The 23,531-nt window shown below is 36.3% G+C and overlaps 1 protein-coding gene across 2 annotated transcripts in view; it reads right to left on the reverse strand.

Annotated features, from left to right (window-relative positions):
• The window catches only part of ADGRD1 (adhesion G protein-coupled receptor D1), a 160,709-nt gene extending 149,813 nt beyond the window's left edge, over nt 1-10,896 (reverse strand). The window contains exons 1-3 of one of the 2 annotated variants that reach the window (XM_082774386.1): nt 10,333-10,896; nt 10,200-10,236; nt 5,499-5,582 (exon numbers count right to left, since the gene is read on the reverse strand). In XM_082774386.1, the coding sequence (XP_082630512.1) occupies nt 5,499-5,582; nt 10,200-10,236; nt 10,333-10,401 (190 nt within the window). In that variant the 5' untranslated portion in view covers nt 10,402-10,896. The remainder of the gene's footprint in view (nt 1-5,498; nt 5,583-10,199; nt 10,237-10,332) is intronic. The other variant, XM_082774387.1, reaches the window with a different exon arrangement.
• Between the last annotated feature and the right edge of the window lie 12,635 nt (nt 10,897-23,531).

Consider the following 23,531-nt stretch of genomic DNA (forward strand, 5'->3'; position numbering starts at 1 on the left):
AGGACATAGTCTTCTCTGAAGAGCAGGAATTGCCATAGAGGTGCTGCTTGATATTTGAAAACAGAATGAGATTGGAATGGAAATGAGGAGCACACAAATGGTCTACAACTAGTAAAGGCTGGCACATGAGGGACTTCCCTCAGTATTTATATATGTACTTCTACCTGACTTAACCTGAACTTTTTGCATAGCAGAGCATGGTGAAAGTCATGTCAGAGTGGCACAGGTAGCACTAGGGAGACACTGTCTATGTGGTTGTCACTAGATACTGTTGTCACCGCTTTGTGTTGGTGCATCTCCTCATGCAACCTGTGCAAAAGGCAATCTCATTTCCCAGCTGCAGACAACAAGTGGGAGTAAGGACCATCGTAATGCTGACCTATCAATAGGAAAACACCACTCAGGGACACAGCAGCTGCAGCATAGCATAACCCTCACTGAACATATGTCCAAATATTTTTTTAGTTCATCCCAAATCTCAATGAAAATATCACCATTTTTAAGTATCTACCCCTACTTTTGAGCAAGAAGACACCAAATTGTCTAACTGACAGATAAAATTCAGTTCCTTTTAAAAATTAAAATAGTATCGAGTGAAGCAAATATTTCTAAGTTCTTTTTAAATCACTTAAATTCTGAATTAATCTAGCCAGAATAAATACCATAAGGTAATGTATTCCCGTTTCCATAGCATTTCCTTTGCTGTTAATATCACTCTTTTTAATGTTCATATTGAATACATCTTATTATGTGAGAACTATGCAAATGGCCTATAAAGCAGATAAGTGAGGACTGAAAGAAATTAGGGTCGTTTGAAGTTCATTATTAATAGAGTTCACATTTGCCAGCATACTTTTAATCTCAGAGAGCAGAAAAATAGTATTTTTAGTGTTCTAATACAGACCTCCTACTATCGGAGCAACCCAAAATGACAGTTCTACCATTTTCATCTTCCTCCTCATGTCAGATTTTCTAACAAAAAGATATGAGTTAATACCTAATCGTTAAGTAGACAAAAGGTCATATTTCAATTGCTCAAGTCTAAAGCCTGATGACTTCAATTAAATGATTTTAGCTGTACCTACACCAGCTTAATCTTAGTTTCCAATCTGGCGGGTTTCTGCATGCAATGTTGTTATTTTCTGTTATTCCTTCCAACTAGTATGTAGATGTAAAAAGAAATCATATATCTAAGATCTGTGTCTACTTATTTATTTATTTATTTATATATTAATCAAACATATTGTGGTTGACAAGTTTACTTTCAGGATTGGAAAATTCACTTGCATCTGTCTTTATCTCTTTTTCACCATTTCATACTCATTTTTAAAGGACATTTTTTCTTTTCATCTTGAAAGAAAAAATAAATCAGCGTATTTGTTTTTATATATTCCTCTGAAATATCTTCTGTTTCTTTCAAGCTTAATAAAAATATTTCAGGTTTTTGAGGGCTGCTGGGGTCCATCCTTCTACAGACTGCTTAGCAAGGGGATTTGTCTCCCAGTAATTCAGACCAATTCACTTCAAATTGCAGGAATGCTTTTTCAATCATTTATCTCAGCATACACATAGATCTTTACCACATGACCAACTGAACCAAAACTCAGTGTTAACTTTGAATCCAGTGATACAAGAACCATCCAAGCTTGACAAATGCAGAACAAAATAAAATGTAAATCCTCACCTACAGTTGCAGAGAAGTTAGAGTAGGCAGAGTCATTGGTATATACAAAGGTAGAGTTATGGGAAGGAAGCACAGTGAAGTTGTGGATTCTTAGAGCTGGGTGAAACAACAAAAAAATAAGCAAATAAGCAAAACAATGAATAAACACAATCAGAAATGAAATGACCAGTTCATATCTCTCAACATGACACAGATCACAGATGTTGGTCAGTGGCCTTTAAAATTATCATATGATCAACTGTCTCCAATAATTTGTAAGTAGTACATGAGTGTTGCATCCTTTAACTACATAACTTAAGAAAATATAGCGTCACTAAAACCATTTTTAATTCCTTAAAGGAACAGAAAAGGAAAAACTATAAAACAGTACAACTGCAACCAGATAAGGGGCTCTGAATACAGTGAGGTCAGTAAGGAGCTATGCAGTTATAACAAAAATCATTACACTGGTGCAAAAGTTATGGTCAATTCAAGTTCTATGTTCTGTTCTGGGTTCCCTAGCACTAGACATACTGGAGAGAGCCTGGTGAAGGGCCACACAGATGTTGAAGGCACTGGACACACCAGCAGAGACTGAGACAGCTGGGATTGCTCAATAAGGAGAAGCGAAGGCTCAGGGATTTTATCAGTGTGAATAAACACCCCATGGGAAGAGTAAAGATAACACTGAACTCTCCCCAGTGGTATCCAGTGAACAGATAAGAGTCAGTGGGCACAAATTAAAAAACAAGTAATTCTACTTAAACATAAGGAAAAAGCTTTTTAAATTAAGAAAAATTATGAGAGGGTAAGAGACTGGAACAGGTTGTCCGGAGGGACTGTGGAGCCTCCATCCCTAGAGATATTCAAACCTCAACCAGAAAGCCCAGAGCAACTGGCTCCAGCTCACCCTACTCATGAGCCTCCCAGGGGGTTGGAGGAGACAATCTCCAGGTGGGGCGTTAAGCTCATCTGTCCTGCAGCTCTGAAGTCTAAGGGCTGCTGGCAAACACACACTATCAACAGGTTTAAAAGGACAGCATCAACATTACAGGGTTTCTACCATTTTGCCTGTTATGGTTTTGAGAGCCATCAAATTAATTTAGGTATCCAACAATAAAATTTTATTTTTTTTCCCCTTCCACTTAAAGGTATCTTGCACACAGTAATTATTTACCTTGGGCAGGCAAATAGATCTTGATGGAAAGCCTGCATAAGTAAATAGAGACATTGACTGGGGATTTAGACCAACTGGGCTCACAGGAGGAAAAAGCAAATGCTCAAAAAAAAATAAATAAATAAAAATAAAAAATTCAATAGAAAATGCATGGAAAACTAGAGGGCATATTATAAAACCTGAACATGGCCACATATTTTCTTTGCTATATTTTAAGTTGTTTGTTTGTTTGTTTGTTTTTTTCCCTCCAATTGCTTCTACTGCTTTTATTGCTATGATAACCAAAAAAATAATTTGCTGACACTGTCTCTCACAACACAAATGCATTGAGAGATATAAATCTGGCTTCACACACAATGACTTCAACAAATAAAATGGATTAACATGATGGACAGATTATGATATTTCAAGTATTTAAGAGAAGAAACATGGAATGAAAATAATTGCATGAAATTATGATGAATGGGAGAAAAACAAGAAAGGCTAGCAATAAACAGAAGAGTTGTGTAATCAGAATGGTATCAAAAATAGAAAATTGTCATGGGCATTAGATTACAACAATAAAGAAAACTTTCATTGTATTTCAAAGTCATATATCAGATAGGTACATAAAAAGTCTGCTGGAAGCAGTTGAAATAATACCCATGTATTATAAGACACAATATATGCAACTGCCAAGAATTTGAACTATCCACTAGAACGTTAAGGAAATAATTCAACATTGTCAAAATTGCACTGCAGAGAAAAGGACTTCTGGCTACTAGGATCCTCTGCAAACAATAGCAAGAAAACGTCCTCCAAATCTTTTTTTTTTTTTTCCTGCAGTCATGCTGCTGGCTCATTTATAAAGTTCTTTAACACAGTGTCATAATAGGAGTAAGAGACAATTGCTCATGTAAGCCAGCCCTATTCATGTAAGAGAAGGCCTGTAGGATCAGGAGCTTAATATATTCTGCTTTTACTCTTCTGTGTTACTACTGGAAAGATTTCTGAATTGTATTGAAGTAATGTAATTTAACAAGTTTTGAAAAACAATCTAACTAACATCAGTTATGCAATTACAATTTGTCCAACAGCTGTATGTCATATTAGATTTCATATATTCCTTTCAAGTACTTTAAAAACATCTTGATAACACAAATGCTAAAACAATGCTAGATAAGGAGTGCTTTACTCTGTTAGAAAGTACACGAGGTCCACTGTTAGAAAATTACATTAATACACTGTTAAAAATCTCATATGGTAACTTTTGCAGGTCAAATTATGATCCTATTGAAGTTGGTGGGAATGCTGCCATCAGCCTCTAATGGGAGCAGAATATTGCCCAGATTTATTTCTGGTCAGCCAATTTAATTCCGTTAAGAAGTTTCCTGGAAAGATGGGTCAAACAGTTTGAGTTTAAAATACTTGAGCACCTATGGAATAAAAGGTTTCAGATATTTATAGAATCTTTACCCCATTTAGGAACAGAGATTGATCTTGCAATTTTTTGTGTAATAAATAGCAATAACTTTGTACTTGTGTAACATTTTTCATACGAGGTTGTAAAGGTCCCTAACTCCTGATTTAATCTCCTGCAGCAATCTTTCTGGGAAAAGATATTACAGTCACCAGCAGTAACACTGCTGCTACTCTTCACAGTAGCACAGTAGGCTTGATGGCCAAGGTAGTCAGCCATAGTGTAAGAAATACTGGGGAATGTACATATATCAGCCCAACCTGGAGCTGGCTAAGTAGTTGGAAGAAAAAACAGTTCTCATGTGAAAATTACTAAGGGATTTTTGAGCCTCAGAAGGATGCAAAACGAAGCTGAAAGTTTCATCTGAAAGGTGCGACCCTACAAGCTCGTAACACAGCAGTGGGGTATTTTCCTCAGTCAAAACTCCATGAGTTACATCCCCTGCACATCCCTAGGAAGCTCTCACCCCACTTTAAAATATCAGAATCAGAAAACTGCTGAAACCAAAGGACTACATTTTAAAATTATTCCCTCTGAGATCCTAGAGTTGTGACAACTGACTCAAATCAGTGAGGGTTTTGTTTTACCAAGCTTCACATGGTTTTTGCCCAACTGGAGAGAAAAAATCATTAAAAAAAGAGAGAGAGAGAGAGAGAGAGAGAGAAAATAAACCTATTGCTGCAATACAATTTTTAAGGAAGTATCCAAAACCAAATAAAAATGAATAAGATATATTCAGATATACCCTTCTTTTTCTGTGCATACTATGTGCAACTTTCAAATATGTCTGCAGAGTTTAGGCATCTAACTCCTTTTAAAAATCTAAAAGTATCAGGCATTTTCACAGCTGGCATAGCCAAAGATCTCAGTTACTGAGCTTATTAGTGCATATTATGCATGTACCAAGCCAACTAATAACAGTGTTATTTCAATAACTCTTTGGATCATAAAGCATTTCTCTTTATAACCTTAACAATGCATAGACAGACCATAAAATGTCTGAGAATACTCTATAAAAATCAGTTCTCAAATACAATATAATTTGGATATCAAAGCACTGCAAAAACATTAACTTTAAAGAAAATCTCAACTGCCATGTTAAAAAAAGCTAACCACTTTCATTTCTCCTGCTCCCTATCCACTTACAGACTGACACAAATACTTATGTTATTGCCATTGTCAATGAGTCCTTTGTCTACCTCCATTCGTATCCCGAAACTCATGAATTCCATCCACATCTTCCAATGGCCAGTAATGGGAAGCTGATGCAAGAACTTTGAACCCTTTCAAGGAAATACAGATGAACAGGTTGTTAAAGTAAGTCCCAACAAGGATCGTAGCAAGTCTCCACAAAGAAGAACAATAAAGAAAGTCAATAGGTTAAGTAAAACAAGATATTGCATATAAATAAAATACTGCACATAAGCAAGACCATCAAAATGGCAGAGATTAAAGATATCTGACTGATCACTGTAGAGAACTTCTGTTTTTAAAATTCAACTGATTTTCATTCTAATTACACTTAAAATACGTAACCGTCTCTGACCAAATCTCTGCTACTGTATCAGGCAGCATTCATCAAAGTAATTGTTGGAGCTGGCCTGATAATTTTAAGATGCCATGCAGTTTTTTAAACCCATCATGGATAGTACAATGCACCAAGAAGAGAATGTACAGTTGGAATGTTAAGCCTCTGCAGCATGCTTTCTGTACTCCTGCCTCCTCCACAGAGGACTTCACTATCTCCAGTTAAATTGAATTGGAGAAGATGGTAGAGAGTTCCGAGGACTCTTAGCTTCTTCTTGAAATGCACTGCAAAAGCAGTGCAATACCTTTAGGTTATATTTACACAAGCATTTTTCACCTTTGTTCTCTGTGGAAAAACAGTAGTCAAAAACAATACTTGATGCTGGAGGGCCTGCAACGTGGGTGATTGTGTTACTGCACAACCTAGCCTTCCTGATATCTCCAAGTAATTCACACTTTAACTGTGTCATGCATGTATAGCAGAACTATACCTTAAATAGAATGAATTTGATGTTCCTTAAGAGAAGGGGTTCCAGAAAATTCAACAACACATGGGGGGATGGAAGAATCCCCTCCTCCCCACACAGCATTAGCTGTTCCTTCAGAACCATCTTCACTACACCAAAATCAGAACATCTCCTTGTGGCAGGTAGGAACATTTTGTTTTCCAAAATGTCCTCCTGAGCACCAAGTGTACAAGATGACAAAAGCAGGACATCTGCTGGTTTCCATTGGTCTAATTGCTACCAGTCAGAACAGAGTTTAGGAGATGTGATTACTCAAACCTGAACAGAAGTGGGATGTCCAAAGCAATCAAATTTTGTGTTAAGATAACAATTCTATTTTAAGGGTATATCATTAATAATGTAGGAAAACATGAACTGTAATTTCTTATTATCTTGTTAGCTGCAAGAAATCCTTTATTCTCAAAATAATTAATTTAACCAGCTGTTCTGGAAGAAATTGATAATCTCCTATATCCAAGAAAGTTTCAGAATGTTGATACAGATAGACAGAAGTTTTACTGTGAATACAAATGAGAATGTTTTGTTCAACCTCACAGCATATCATCCTATTAGCTTGAGTTAATCTTTTCTTTTGGGTGGGAACAGAGAGGAAGTATTTATAAAACCAGCATTTTCTACTCAAATTTCAGTCAAATTTCAAATCTGGTGATTGTTTGGAGTTGGTTTGGGGTTCTTCCTTAATGTCCTTCTCCCAAAACAGAAAGTATTGAAAGGTATCAAGCATAAGCATCCTCTTTCCTTCTCCCCTCCACATCTTTGTTCATACAATGAACTTCTTCCACAGGTTTGTTCCCACAATGATCCCCCTAACCTCCTTGAACTCCCTGACCACCATTTTTGTTATTACTTTCTATAAAACACCCTTGTTATACAGCTCCATCCACTGCTCCAGCTTTCAAATACTGGACAAAGGATGAAGTGGAAGAAAGATCAACTAGTTTCAAGAAAATTTCTTTCTGCCTTTCATCTGATGGGTATTTAACATTATATATGAACTGATCTAACAAAACACAACTTTGACTCCCCAAAACTTGCTAGTGAATGATCTTATTAATGAAAAATATAGAGCAAGCATGGCTTCAATAGCACTACCGAATGAGAATAACACTCCTAATCCTTCTGGGGTCTCCAAATGAATTGAAGCAAAACTTATTTATAAAATGACACGTACGTGTAGTTCCTTGCCCTACAGTTTTATGTTGTTTTGGTTTTTGTTCCCAAGCAATCTTTCAAGAGCCTGAGGGACAAAACAGAAAAGTCTCCTAAATACCACTTAAACTGTCATACACCATAGAAAAGCTCCCCAAACCTTGTGAAAATGGTGTGCAAATTAAAACAAAACACAGTATCTTTTGTCCTCTGCTTCTTTACTCTAGAGTGATCAAAACTGCCTACTGGATAATTATTCCATCATTTTAGTGTTCTATATACAAATGAGATTTCTTTACAATGGACTTGGAGGAGCAAAAATATTTTTTTCATTTTCATCCTAAATTTTCTTGCCCACACAGAGGAGCTGTGAGCTGTTTTGATGTCTCCCATCCTCATGTTGTACTATTAGAGCTGCAATGCAGACAGGAACTTTAGGCTAAGAGTGCAAAGCTGGCAAATTTGCTAAACGTCACAACAAACAATTGCAGATTTGAAAACACAGAACTACAAGCAGCTCTGCATTTTGTGGCAATACACAAACTACTCAGATTCTCTTCTGAACTAAACTATGCCAAAGATATCTAACAAGTGATTCATAATTGACCAGGATCTATTATTGTCCTACCTAACTAGGAATATTTGCTGTTTTCATAGAGGTTTTCCCAGAGAGTGGGAGCATGAGTGTAAATAGATGAGGCAGGGATGTGTTTGGAGAAATGGATGTGGTTCTATGGTTACATTTCCTTTGAATACTTGAAAAATACAGAGAAAAGCATAGTTGCTACAAAAGGAGAAAGCTACTGTCAAAGTAAAAGAATAATGATACTGAATAAGTATGCACAAAGCCAAATCTGAAAATTCCAGGCAACCCAAACTCAACAAGCTGTGTGGAAAAGCACTCTGAGGGAACAGGCTGTAGGAACAAACTTTAATTTGCATAAACTAAATCTGGGTATGTGTTCAGTTCTATCTTCAAAGAGTATATTCTAGCTGCTGCAAAAAGAATTAAAGTGATGAGGTTCTATGGTAAGAAGAGTATCCACATAGGCAACCTGTGCTAGTGTACCTCCAGCCAGCCCTCAAACTACCTGCTCTATTTTGCAGACCACAGAACATGCCTTCCTTTTCACAGTGTGTTTATATGCAAATGGTTCTTGCTTCCATTAACACACCTACCTTTAATATCTGGGGTAGAAGGACTAAAGATAACAGAGGTGATAGAAAAACACAGGAAAATAGAGAACAATAGTCAGATAAGAAGAATCCAGGGAGAAAATGAATTGATTACGGAAACTATGTCACAACGTGGGATGAGTTTCATTAGCAGTAGCATCACAACAATGGCATTCTTGTGGTTGGCATCAAAAAACCTCACCCCTAAGGAGAAGCTATATTCTGAAAACCTTACATTTATAAGATGGGAAAAAAAATGGGCAAAGAAAATGGGAAACAAAAGAGATACAGCAAAGAAGTGAATTGCCTCAGGCCATGCCGCATGTTGGTGGCTTTCCCAGCTCCCAGTTCTGAGCTATATAAAGTCATGCTGCCACCCCACTTGCAGCCAATCAGCCCTGAGAAGCTTTCTGAAAACAAATACCTGGTGCATTGAATTCAGCTTATACTTGTACCATTACTTCAATGGGTAACTGCTCTGTGTTCAGAACAAAATCACAGCGTTGTAACTGGGAGTGATGCTTTCTGGATTTGAGCGTTTCCCCACAGACACCGTATACAAACTAAATGTTGTACAGCTTCCTTCCTTTTTGAGGGAGGCCTTTTTCTCCCTTATGGCTCTATTGGCCAGAAGCCAGTAATCCTCACCTAAAGGAAATGAGGTGGTATTTCTTTGTTTTTGACAGAAGGTGGAACAAAAGAAACTAACTGGTCTGAAGATACTGCAGTAGCAGACAACATAGCTCTCCACATCACACTGTGTTTTATTTTGAACGTAATTATATATGGTGAAAACTTAGAAGCACAAAGCAATACATGAATTGGTAAAGCAGTAAAATTGTACTTGTACACCACCATGAGGCTTGAGGTTAAACTATTTATATAAACAGAAGAATTCTGTAGTTACACACACAGACCCTCAATAAGCTCTGAGTTTTTCTGCATTGAAAACAGATGAGATTTTTAATATGCTCTGTAACTGATTTTAACTTAAGCATGAAGGCTGGGAGGAGCGTAGATAGCTTGAAGCCTTGGTGAAGTACTAAAAAACACATAAACTGGCATATCTAACTGTAAATCAAAGAATTTAAAACACTGAACACTAAGACCTTTATTATAAAAAAAAAAAAAAAAAAAAAAAAAAAAAAAAAAACGGTGTAGAAGTCTGATTCAGAAATTCATGCTCAAAAAGGTAATAAACCCTATATAGAGGAATTCTCTATCTATCAAATACAAGTCATTTTTCTCCAAATATATTTCTATGCAGAATATTTAGTAGGTAGTGAATATAAACTAAGTGGGATGGTCAGGCTTTATTATATTTTTCATACAGAGCTTATATTTAAATGTGGGGTCACTGTTTCTTTAGAACTACAAATAAAAAAAAAAGGGGGGGGGAAAGAAAAGAAAAATACAACCCCCCCCCCTCAAAAAAAAAAAAAAAAAGAAAAAAAAAAGAAAAAAAAGAGCAATTAAATATTTAAGCATATTGCCATAAAATATAAATTGAATATTCCTTACCTGGGTGTTTGAGTAGCTGGGAATAGTTTCCATACACCTGCACATAAAACATTTTATAATGAGATAAAGTGAGGCAAAACTTGCTAAGAGGAATCCAAATATATCTCAATGTTGCCCATATTCAGAACATTACCTGATACTGGAACTGAAATAAAATCAGCAAAGAATAATGACAACAGAGCAGAGATAATAAATTCTCCATGGTCTATTTAAGATTAAAGGTACAACCAAGATCAAATTCCTGTAAGATTTCAATCATAAGTTTTCCTTAGCAACTTTTCGTATTAAAAGGGACATTTTCCATGCAAGTTCAAAAAGTCTGTTCCTCCAGTGATGATATAATATCCTTCCAGACCGTTTAAGTAGTATTTGCTTGCTTCACACTTTGATCTCTTCATTTAACCATAAATAAATTACTATGATTTGAGAAAAATTAAAAGAACTGTGCATCAGATCCGAAAGTTGTACGGTTCCATGGAAAGAAGTCAAGTATTTCTGTTAGAATCTGTGCCAAAAAGAAAATATCTTGTTTTCAACTTTCTTCCTATGGTCTTTTCCTTTCCATTACTTTCACGTTGTCAGAGATCTGAAGCCAGTTTTGGTTTTGCTAGCAAGAAAATGTACTTCCTTATAGCGCATAGAGCTTATAACTCGCACTATTTCCTCAGGAACTGAGCTGAAAAGAGTTGCTAACTCCCTGCTTGTCCAGCTCACGTTTGCACCTCCATCCCAGATCTTTTTGGGTGGAGAGCAAGTCTGAGTGATGTCATGCTTTCTTCTCAAACTTTGTCCCATTCTGGTACTCTATTTATATCACGTTGCTGCTGTCTCTTTTCTGGGTCCTAACACCAGCCAGCTAGGAACAAGTGGAAACAAGTTAATGTGCTTCAGCAAACAGATTAAAGAGATTACAGTTTTTAGCAATCTGCACACTCAAAGAAGATGCAAAGCCAGAACAATTGTTCCTAATTCAAATGTGTAAGAACAAAATAACAGATTTTGGACACAAATTGTCGAAGGAAAGCTAAGAGCTATTCACTAAAACAGCAGTTTGTATTTGTTTAAAGAAACAAGACCTTTGAAAAAATATTGATTTAAATCACATAGCATTGAGGGATTAATTTTACTGTGTCCCTATCAAGAAGGGGAAACTGAGGCTCTAGCCATTTCACTGGTTTGCTCAAAGTTGCCTGTCAGAGCTAGCAAAAAATAAATAAATAAATAAATAAAATTACTTCTATAATAGCCACAGCAATATTATTCTTTGATAAAAAATAAAAATAAAAGCAATTACATTTAAGTATTTCTAGAAGAGCATCCCAATTACGCTAAGCTTATACCACAAATAACAACCAATATTTTATATATTAAAGATATATAAAATTATAAGATTTTATACTAAAGAAAAATAGTAGCTAGAACTAGTTCATATTTTCATTTACTCTTCTCATTAATGTTAAAATCTTGCTTTCAGAAACAAGTTCTCTTCACTTTTTTTTTTTCAGTGAAAAACTGAAACAGTAACACTAAACAAAATTTGATAAGCCCTCCATTTCCATAAGCCCTGTTCATCCCTTCCTCATATTTTTCAATCCCTTATTTATCCTGACATGAGCCATACATAGGTGATGTAAGGAAGATCAGAAACTAAAATTCAGAATCAGATCATGTTAACATCTCAGCAAAATTCAAATTGCCAAAATTTTTCAGTAAACTAGAACTTTCACCACATGATGTTTTGTCAACGAGGAAAACACTCTAAACAAAAGTCAGACAAACATGATGCTAATCTATAGAAAAGTGATCACGTGCACCCATTTCCATGTGTGTCATTGTCCACCTATGGCTTACATTCTGACATGTAGTTGTCCTTTCATCCCCATACATCCATTTGGTGGCTCTTGGCCTCATTTCTACAGATGCCCATATGAGCCTATATTAGCCTGGTTCCTCTTCTGAGCTCTACTCCTTCCATGGTACTAGCCCTCTTTCTTACTTGTCCACTTCTTAACCATAACTTTTGCACCAAACTCTTGGCTAAAGCCTTTTTTTTTTTTTTTTAAATGAAAGTTTTCTAATGACTGTAGGGCTTAGGTAGCTGGAAGCCCAGCAGGTTGCCTCATGATAATGGGCCCAGTTCACCCAGCTGGCTGCCCAGAGGCAGTGAACTTCTGAAGCTTCTGGTGGTAACCAACTCCTTCCTAGGAGCTGGGTAGATGGAACTCCAGAGTCCAAGGACTGAAGGGATCATACTTAATTTTGGAAGATGCTCATGCCATATGAGTTGCCGTATGTTATCAAAATTAAATATTCAATATTTAAATTGAATATATTCAATATCACCAAAAAAACATATTTGGTTTGTAACCTTGCTTTGGTTAAACAAAATAGTTTTGAGAATTCTGAACTTCAGTTCCTAAAAAAATAAATTTGTTTGCACTGAGTATAACTAGTCAGAAGGCGCTAGTTATTCACTTTTCCTATTGACTTTTCCTTATTTCCATCTAGTTCTTTTTATTTATTTATTTATATTGTTATTATATATAGACTCCTTCCATCATCATTGTTAGCCAGAAACTCTTCTATAACCTGAAGGAAGAAGAGGAATCCTGTGTAAACCCCAGGAAGTCTGCATCACATAGTAACAAGTAGAGTCACCCTTAGAAATAGAAAGTTGCAGCTAAAAAACACAAGAAATATTAAAATATAAAAAGAGAAAGACAGGAATTTGAAATATTTGCCAAGAGAGGCCTGTCAAGGGAAAGAATATGCTTACCAAAACAATTGTGAGAATCCAAGCAAACATGTTCACTGCCAGAAATTTTTGTGGAAACAGCAAATTGCAAGCAGACATCAGAGATTATTTGCAGAAACAAATTCTGAATGTAATCGTGTGATCCTCTAGAAACCTGATCTGAAAAGTCACAATGCTTCCACCACAGACCAGAGGTAGCACTGGGCATCTTGCGTGCAAACCAAAATAACTGATCCAACGCTCAGAAGACAAACAATCACAACGGATTGCTCTTGAATAACCTGCAGATAAAATAACCTTCACTTAAAGTACTTGCATGTCAATAAGAGCACAAAGCTCTGCGTACACCGGGCAACTGTGAACAGCCTGTGCTCGGCAGCTGGAGAGATTTCTCCCCAGGACAGCTAAGGGAGCTCCCATCCCGCTAAGGGGGTGAGGAAGAAGGACCTGTGACCCACATGCAACAGCACTGGGGGAACTCCCTGAAAGGCTTCTCAATTTTCTGCCCCGCTTAAGCAGAGGGAAGAAGGTGGCCAGGTGGGAACTGCTCTGCATCTTGGACGTTGCTGACACATAGAATGAACTCCCCAAATAGAACAGAAGGAGTTCTGACAGGCTGCACAAACAGCTAGCAGCTTGCAAGCAGCAAAATCACACACCCCATTTTTTTTTCCCTCTCCTCTCTTTTTTTTTTTTTCTTTTTTCGGTGTGTGTATTTGTATGGCAGCACACTTCCAAACAAAAAGGTTTAATCTCAAAAGAAAAATCCTTATGATTTATGTTAGTGATTTCAGTTGCAACACTTTCACCACAATAATGAGTGCGACTTATCATGAGATGATTAAACTTCACTTTCAATTCCAGCTTTCCTTGCTCACCTCATTGTTCATTCAGGACAATTATATCATTAAAACAAAAAACTTGGTCAATGATGCAGCTGATATTTATCAGGAAATGAAAAACACCTTAATGTTAAAAATCTTTATTGCTAACTATGCAAATACAAGCAAAGAGTAATCCTTTAAAGAATTTGTTTTACACTGCAGAAGACAATCTGTAATAGAGTTTTCTACTTTTGCTTTCATTTGAATCATTAACTCTCCACAAGAGAGCTGGTGTGTAATTGGCATTGAAACGTTTTATCAAATACCTTGGATTTAATCTTAACATATTCCTTTCTAACTGCTAGATTTTGTTAAACTTCTCTAATATCATAGTCTCCTCTAATACACCAACAAATATTCCAGATGAAAATTGCTCCCTAGTGAAACTATTTATCTGTCAGTAATAGAAACTATTGACTAGGTTGTTATAGCACCCTCCTACTGAAATTTGTAATTTTAGTGCTAATTTTTCTGGCTTGTCATGGACCTGCAGTTTAAGTAGCTGTAGAACTGTTGTTACTTAACTCGAGTTACACGGAACAGATCTGTAGCTGAAATCAACTGTCCTTCGTCACAGTGAACATCCAGGGCAACTCATCTAGTTCTCTCGGAACTGTTCAGATATGTACATATGTGCACCTTGATTATATTTGCACATCTGCGAGGAACAAAAACAAGATTGTGCCAGACATACTGCCATGTCAATACATGTGTTTGTGTACGGTCATTTCCATAATGAGTGTGTTAGCAGCTCACAGAGCTTCAAAACAGAAGCAGTTTTTACAAAAGAACTCTTAGTAGTTTATTACCTCTTCCTTATACAACATTATTCCAACCTAAAATTGTGAGCCCACACCAAATAAAAGGTATATCTTTTTGTTTGTTTGCTTTAAAGAATCACTTTTGTGATAAGTTCTTCTTAAACCTATGAAGTTGACCTTAGGACTCTAGCAGTGGGAAAGGCCCTGCACTCACTCTCAGGCCAGGTTTGATATATTTGCAACCAGAACAATACACAGTCATTGTACTCAGAAACTCCCACAAAGTTAACATTCAACAGAGAGGACAAGGACTTCACAGAGTCCCCTCCCTACAGTTACTGTAGGAGGACAAAATAAAGAAAGGGACAGGATGGAGAAGCTGCCCCTGCTCATAACCACACTCTCAACATTTGATGAAGAATCTGCATCATTCCTCTGGTCCTCCTTTGGTTTGTGCAGCCCTGTCTCACACCCGTCTGGATTTTGCAGTTACCTTCCTAAACCAGGAACTATATCCTGAACTGCTACATCAGTCTTTGTCCCCCTTTCTAAGGTTTAACAGGATACAGAAAAAGCCACTCTACCAGTGCAGTCACTGTACAGTTTATAAGCAGGAAAGGGAGTTCACAATTTTTTTTTTTTTTTTTTTTTTTGTACTAGCTACAAGTCTGATATTTCATTTTTGTACTAGGTACAAAGTCTGCATTGCAGATACTCATACCCTGCCTCTTTCATTGCGTAGCTCGTTTCAGCCATACAAAGGAGCCACAGACTGGTTTATACCAGCTCCACCCCAGTCACCAAGACTGACTTCCAGTTTGTCTTTTGGAAGAAAAATCTAGTCCCATATCATGACACAGGTCCAACCTGCATTTGGCAGCACTTAAAACAAAAGCACAGTAGTTGGAAGGATTGTTTCAGTTTGATTTTTCCTTTTTCTTACATCTTAGTTCTTCTTTGAGCATGGGAACCAAAAGAGCTCATCAGAATGCATTGGCTGAAAACATTTCTGTATTGAAGTATCTTGCAAGTAGTTAATGCCTTTTTTTTTAAATACATCAGAAGACAGTATTTTGTTAACAAGCTCTGTTTTATAATATAGGTAATTTACCCCTACATTGTAAATGAAAAAATAAGAACAGAGGCAGATGTTACTTGAAGTTAACTCTTCATCTAGGTGAACTAGTTATCTAGAATGACATGCTGCATATTGATTAGTATTTTGATCGGTGGTTCCAGCAAGTTTGTTGTGTTCTCTTGAATTTTGCTTTAATTTAAAAACCATTGCTATTGAAGCAGCTTCTTTCAATTTCAGCAAATCCTCTTTCATCAAGAGAACAACTTTCTTAGGGTAGAATCCTGCACTATTTAGAGAGAGACATTGGTTACAGGCTGCCCCAAACACATTCTTAATGACATTTTCATAGACACCGAAGAATATATTTCCCTCCTTGTGCTCTTCCCTTGTTGTATTACAAAATAATGATAGAAGGCAGTACTAATTGATAGAGCAATAAGAGTTTTATTAAAAGAAGAAACGCTGTAGCCCCCTAATTTTAGAGTAAAGCAGGAAAATAAATCTCACTCAAAACCAGAAGACAGTAAAATTCACAAACTGATTATATATTTGTGTCATCATATTAACTTGTATTGATGTATAGGACAGGAATAAGGCAGAAGACACTGACTCCTGCTTTAAGATTTCTTGCATTGAAGTTCTCCTTTCCTCACATGATGGACTGCACAAATAGCTTGAGTAACATATCGTAGCACTCTTGAGTGCTGGGAAGAATTAATTTGCTTCTGTTCTCAGACATCTAACAACTACACTCCCTTTTCATTGTAATCCCTTAAATATAATCCTGATGTGCATTATGTAACTACCAGTGAAAATCTAGTGTATAATAAGTTTTATTTGAACTTAAAAAAAAAAAAAAAAAAAAAAAAACACTAACCCTCCCGTACTTTCATAACTCACTGGGATAACTCACTGGGCAATTCTAAGTAAACAAATATACAAGTGATTTTTTTTAGTTCTTGTTTAAAATGCATTAGTTAACATTTATTGTCAAAGATGTGTTATTTCACACTATTGTACTGGGATCTTCATAGTCAGTGTTTGCTACAATCCCTCTATTCTATGAAATAGTAAATATCCTGAGAGAACAAGAGATTTACCCATGTTCTAAGAACTTAAAAAACAAAAAACAAATTGGGTCTTTTTTCTTTTAATACTTTCCCAACCAACAGCTAGCACCTTTAGTTAAAGTTCAGGTTTGTAAGTTTTATCTAGGGCTGTAAAAAATGCAGTACCATTTAAAGTTTTTCTGTACATTTAAACTTTGAAATAAATAATTCATGTGAAAAAGTGCTTTTCATTAGAGAAAAGAAAAAAAAGAAAAAAGACATGAATAGTTGTCATTAATGATATGTGGAACCTCCATTATTGGAGGCCCTGAAGGACAGGCTGCACAGATGATTGTCAGGGATACAATGAAAATAGTCTGCCTCATCCTTTCAGCACAAGGATGAGGTAAATTAGTTCTTCTGGTGCATTCCAGCTGTATTTTACAACAATGACCTCAGAAGCCACAGAATCATGGCATTTCCATAATCTTCCTCATTTATTTATTTATTTGTCACAGGCAAATATTAATTTTGAAAAAAATCAACACTGATTCTCAGTGGAAAGTCTTGTAATAACAAATTTGAATTTACAACACAGAGCAAACTACCCTAAAAACAACAAACAAAACAAACAAACAAACAAAAAAAAAAAAAACCTCAAGGCACAATAAAGAACAACTTTAACAAAAAATAAAACCAAGACATTCTAGACCTATGGAAAAGCACTATGCATAAAGTTCTTGTATGTAAAATCTGCAACACATACACTGCCTTTGAAAGAACACTGCTATGGGAGGGGCACAGATGTTTTAATAGCATGAGGAATAGTTGCTAATAAAATCTATATTTTTAAGCTGTGTTACTGTTATTAACAGTAAGATGATTCTTGATCCATCCACCTCCTCAGAACTGTGGTCTTTAACAGTACAACTAGAATGCCACATGAGCAGCTCTCAGATGTGCCGCAGCAAGCTACTTCATGAGTTCTTCACTGGGCCTCCAACTCTCGTGTGCAGGTGGATCCATCCCAATCACTGCTAATGAGTTACTCAAATCCTTTTCAGAGCAATGAAAAACCACATAAGCTATGAAAAAGCTTCATTACTGAAAGAACCACAGGCATTAAAGTTCTGATTTGCACAATACAATCTAGCAAAAGACAATCCAGGGGTGGCAGTGGCCATCGTATGATACTGGTCCCTATATTATTTTAGTTAGTAAAAGATTGTGGCAAAAACAATTGAGAAAGTAAACCACACAAGAAAATATTGCATGAGATTTTCCTTGAGTTGATTATACCGAAAAGGACAAACAGAACAGTTCAGACTGAAGAAAAAGCAAACAAACAAAAATCCTGGAGCTAATTCAACAAGGCAAATGCTATCATGGAAAAATATTTTTCTAATTAAGAAAATGTGAAGTTGCTGAGTTGATGCCAGAAAGTAAAATACAGCTTTTTGGCAGCAAAATTTAGGACTAATCAGATGCACATACTTTTATAATGCTATATATGTAATGTTAGGCTGATTATATATTCTTTCTGAAAAGATTTCAGAGCCTGGTGATTCAAAGACCAAGTAAGCAGGTGAATAACATCATACATTAAATCACGCACTTAAGTTTTCTTTGGATTAGGTCCCACTTGCTGATTATGGTTATTGCATTACTCTTTTTATTGTCTGTTTACCATATTGTCCTGTGTATTGGACTTTTCCTCTGCTGTAGCGTCTTGAACATCTTATTCTATATACTGAACAAAATACTTGGCGTTTTTTGGATTTTTTTTTCAAAAATAGTTTAAGATTTCATGGAAATACCAAATATTTAATTCAGTGGAATCTTTGATTATCTAGGCCTTAATGTCAAGCTTATGTTAATTTGGCTAATCATATAATAAAATGGATAAATCAATTTTTATTTGCCAAAAAAAACACTGCCTATAACGACTGCATTTTTGGCATCAATTCAGGTAGTCAGACTTCCTTAATTACAGAATTATTTCACCATAATAAAGTTCTGCCTTTGGAATATATGCCAATTTCACTTAGTCTTACCCAGTTCTCTCTTGCTCTTCTGGGTAAAAGTAACTGCATGAAAATTTCATCCAACTGCTTTGTGAAACAAGTTTACTAGCACAAATGGAGCATATACCTGGAAGCCAATCTGCAAAGTGTTTCTCAGCAAGAACATCTGAGCCTATTACAGATGTACATACTAAAGACTTCTCTTTCCATGGGGAACACCACAGCTCCTGTCTTTTTAGTTTCTTACTTCAGATCTGGCAAAAGCAATTAGAAGGTGGTGACAGAAATCACATAGGGCACTAGCTTAAGAGTCCACAGGGTCTTCCAAACCCATGTTTGTAAGATTTGAATAGTTTTTGAGTCCAAAGTGCAGCTGATTAATTTGAGAGCACGATAACTGAATTCCAGAATATCCATCAAGCCCCACCCCCACCCCCATTTTTGGGTTGTGAGTCTTGGAGTTTTGGTTCCCCATTAATAAAGGAGGGTCAACACAAATCAAATCCTAGCATAAATTCTCTTCAATGTACTCTTTTGACCACCATGACTGCTTTTGGTTTGGTCCCCACCCTACTGTATTGCTTAATAATCTGACTAGAGAAATGCCTTATCTCTGTTGGCTGCTGTAACAATCCCAACGATTCAAAAAGTCACAAGACATGTTGGAATCACAGAACTGGGTTAAAATATGAAGTATTTTCATAATTGAAAAAAAAAAAAAAAAGAACAAAAACAAACAAAAAACCATTTCTAACTAAAAAGGATTCAAAAAGGCCAGTCATCTTCAGCTGCAAGTGATATCTTAAAATTAGTTATTTAAGGAGTCTATAAATATCACTGAATATTATATTTACACACAAAAAAAGTATTATTGTTTTGTAGGTGTTATACAGAAGTTTCCATGGTCAGGGCATATTAATTATACAAGGCACTGCTTACAGACATCAAAAAGACAGCAGCTACCTGCTTGGGAGTGCTTGAAGTACACTTGCCAAAAAAAAAAAAAAAAAAAAAGTCAACAAAAATAACTGAAAGGAGTAGTGAAACAGGAAAAAAAAAAAAAAAAATGCTTGCCCCGGGGTTTAAGACTTACAAACTGCAATCCAGAATATATTACATGCCTAAAAAAAATTTATTCTTTGCACGTTCTTAAACATCCCTGTTGCTTACTTAAATAATGCCCGATGTAGAAAAAGCCAAATTATTCACCTACAAGAAAGTGTGGTAAAATACTCTGCCTGACATGTAATCTTCAAATCATAAAGTGTTAATGCAGAATTTGCCATACAGCGTCCATGTAAGCCACAGAAGTTCTACTGAGGTCAACTGACCCAAGCACAATGAAGATTAGTAGTAGAAAAATTATTTTCTGCTAGAAAATTTGTTTCCTCTCTCCTTAGAGCTTTTTGCCATGGTATCTGGCAGCACTACCTGAAGTGCTTTCAAGCAAGGCACATGAGCTGGATCAGTTTATCTCATGTATGGATACAAGAAGCTCTTACAATTTGTTAGATACAAAACTAGTCTTACTCAAACTCCTGTGGTAGAGATTCATTCAGTGAAGGTCTGTTGCCAGAAGAGGTTTCTTATTTCCCTGCCCCTGGAACCTGCACCTTCCCCCCCCCACCACCACTTTGTTCTATTTTCTTTGATTTCTAATAGAAGACTGCCATTATGTGTAACTGTCACTAGTTAGTTATGCTTTAGAATGTTGTATTAATCACTATCACATTACAACATTTTGTTCTTTAACCATGATTTACGTATTTCTTTAGCCACTCTCCACTTTTCTACATGCATACTTCCATCTTCCTGACTTTGAGTTCCCCCTCACTTCACAGGTTCAGACCCTTACAACAGGTGCCTTCTCCCTTCCTTGTGAAACATTTTGCATATTGCTTTATCTTATCAACTGGACTATAGTTCTGAGGATGCCACATTAGTTCTATGCCATACTACCTAGCTTTTTCTGTGTGATAGTGATAGCTGCCATCAGTTCTGCCAGTACTACAACATCAGTTAGGAATGTGCCTGTGTAGCCAGTCACATGTTTATTTCACTCTGAACCAGGGACCTCAGCTGGACTGTACAGAGGCCGTTTATCCTATACTACACATACCACACAAGGTACTGTTCTCCAGCATAGTCAGAGAAAGCCATCACAGAATCACAAAATTTCACAGTACAGTTCTTCCAGCCAACCTCGTTTCAAATCTCAAGGTCTCAACAGAAGAACATTTTTCTCCCTTACTTACAGTCCCATTAGAGACAGGAACTATAATGCTCAGATCACTGACCCTGCAAACTTTCTGTGCATGTCACTGTCTGCACTGCAACTTGACTACAAGATCCTAGCATGACATCACATAAAACTGTATGAAACTGTGTTGTGCAAAGTTTTTACTGTTATATATCCCTCACCATACTTGTTTTGCATAAAGATAAAGGGATCAGCACTTCACGTGTGGGTTCATTTTTACAAATAAAGTTATACTGTCAATTATTATTAACCTTTAATTTAACTAAACTTAGATTTAAAAATAACAGTAAGAAAAATTAGGAAGATATCATAGCAAAACCCAAGCTTTGCCAGCAACTCTTTAGAGTGCTGTGCTTTTTTAACAGCTGCTACAACACACGGATTATAACTATTTACTATTGTTAATAAACCTAAAAGCATCCACATTTTTCCCTTCTTGAATACAAGCTGCTTGTGAGATCTCCAGTATATTTCAATACTTTTACTTGATCAGAGCAGCAACAAAGACAGCGTGCCCCACCATGTGGCTGAAGCTGGTACCACAAAAGCAATCTTTTTTTGACACACACACAAAAAAAAGTTTTTGGAAACTATATCAAACTTGTTCAGATCGTGAGGTAAGAACCAATCCCTTTAATCTGGTTTAAGCTTCATGTATCAGGCAATTTCTATGCTTCTGATGGCAAATGAGATATCTCAAATAGTTCTTTTACACACAGCCTTGAAATTCACTGTGCTCATTTACTGCAGTTTGAATTCAGTGTTTTATAACTGAGCATCAGTTCAGGTATTGAAATAAAACAAAATAATAAATGAGAAATAAAAGTACTAGTTCCAAAAGCAATAGGCAATGGATAACACAAGAGAAAAAAGAAACCACATCAAGATTTCCTGTATGTTATAACTCACCTTATTTATAAATGGGACAAACTTCTTCATCTTGATCTCCTTCCCTAATACCCACCTTACGAACCCAACCTGAGATCTAGATGTTTACCAAATTTATTATGGTGTAATCTATCAAAATAGCCTGACTGGAAAGTTAACTTTCCTATATATCCTCCGCAGAAGCAAAACACATATCACTTCCCTCCTGCACTATTTTCAGTGGGCACCAAGATGCAAAAGTCACCAGTATGACCTCCTGTGCCATGACAAGCTTGAAGTGGCAGTGATAGGAATTCACATCACAGCTGGGAAATCAGACAGGTCCTACCAGCTTGTGCACAGTAACTCTTACGTGAAAAAGTTCAAAGTAAACAAGAACCATTTACACTAATCACTTACTTGCTTTTTTTCAGTTCTACACTTTGTGCAGAAAACTTATAGCTGTACTAGCAAAGATTCTGATGCTTCCAAGTATAATCAGTGATTTTGCCACTTAAGACATAAGAGGAATCACACACTGGTGAAAAATGTTGGTCTTAACAATTTTGGTTAATAGCATAAAAAACAAAACAACCTTTGATCTTCCTGCTTATGACTATTTTAATCTTAAGAGTTTTCATTTTAGCTGACCTTTCATGAATTGTCAACATAGAAACAGGTAACAGTAAATTAAGCTTGTTACCTTTTTAGTAACCTGGAGCTGTTTCCAATTGTTTTAAATGCTTCCACTAAGCATATTAGAGATGGTGGATCAAAAACCATTTTAAGTGTTATATGAAAGTGCTTGATATTTTGGGAAATTTGTCCTCACTTCTGCTCTCAAGTAAGCCAGGAAGATTGGAATCCCAGCTCTCCTTTTATCAAAGGGCTCTGGGATCACAGCAGGACAAGTACGAAGCCTGACAACCCCAGAAACCACACCTATTCCTCTATTGAACTGGCACACTTATGAACATTAGCCCATTTCAGTGACAGCTTCTAGAACACTAAGATTTCTGGGAAGTACCACTTCTTCATTGAACAATGTTCACTTTTTGACAAGTTAAAAGAGAATTAACAGTAACACGTTTCAGGATATTCAGTAATTGAGTAATGAGATACAAAAAGAGACTGTCTTGACTCATCAGTGAGACTAGGTCTGTCAAATAGGTCCACACGTTAAGTCCCGCTTTCAAGAATAAAATTCTTCCAAGTATAAATGTACAGGACTTTAAGCCGGTTGAGTTTGTGTCAAAAAAAAAAAAAAAAAGTGGTGCACTTTTGTCTTTTTCCTTCTTTGCTGATGCACCAGATACAGAAGTTGTAGACAATCCAGAGGGCCCTGAACTGAAAACTTACTACAGGTGTTTTCAAGGTGCTCTCGACTTCATGTTAGAAAACATTACATGTGACTAAACTGTCCTAGACAGTATTCTCCTAACATTGGTTCCCAGCTTAAAGTGTTTCTTGTAGAAGTGATTACATGTTTCAGAACATATGCAAGAACTCTTTCATGGGATATCCATAGAGCAGCTTGTGCTAAGAAAAAAAAAAATTAAAAGCAAACATTTCAGCTCATAGCAAAAGCCACACACACACAAAAACCTACAAATTAATGCAACCCCATGAAACCTGACAGATGAAAGCAAGAGAT

Source organism: Aythya marila, assembly GCF_965140915.1.
Source record: "Aythya marila genome assembly, chromosome: 17".
Taxonomy (NCBI): domain Eukaryota; kingdom Metazoa; phylum Chordata; class Aves; order Anseriformes; family Anatidae; genus Aythya; species Aythya marila.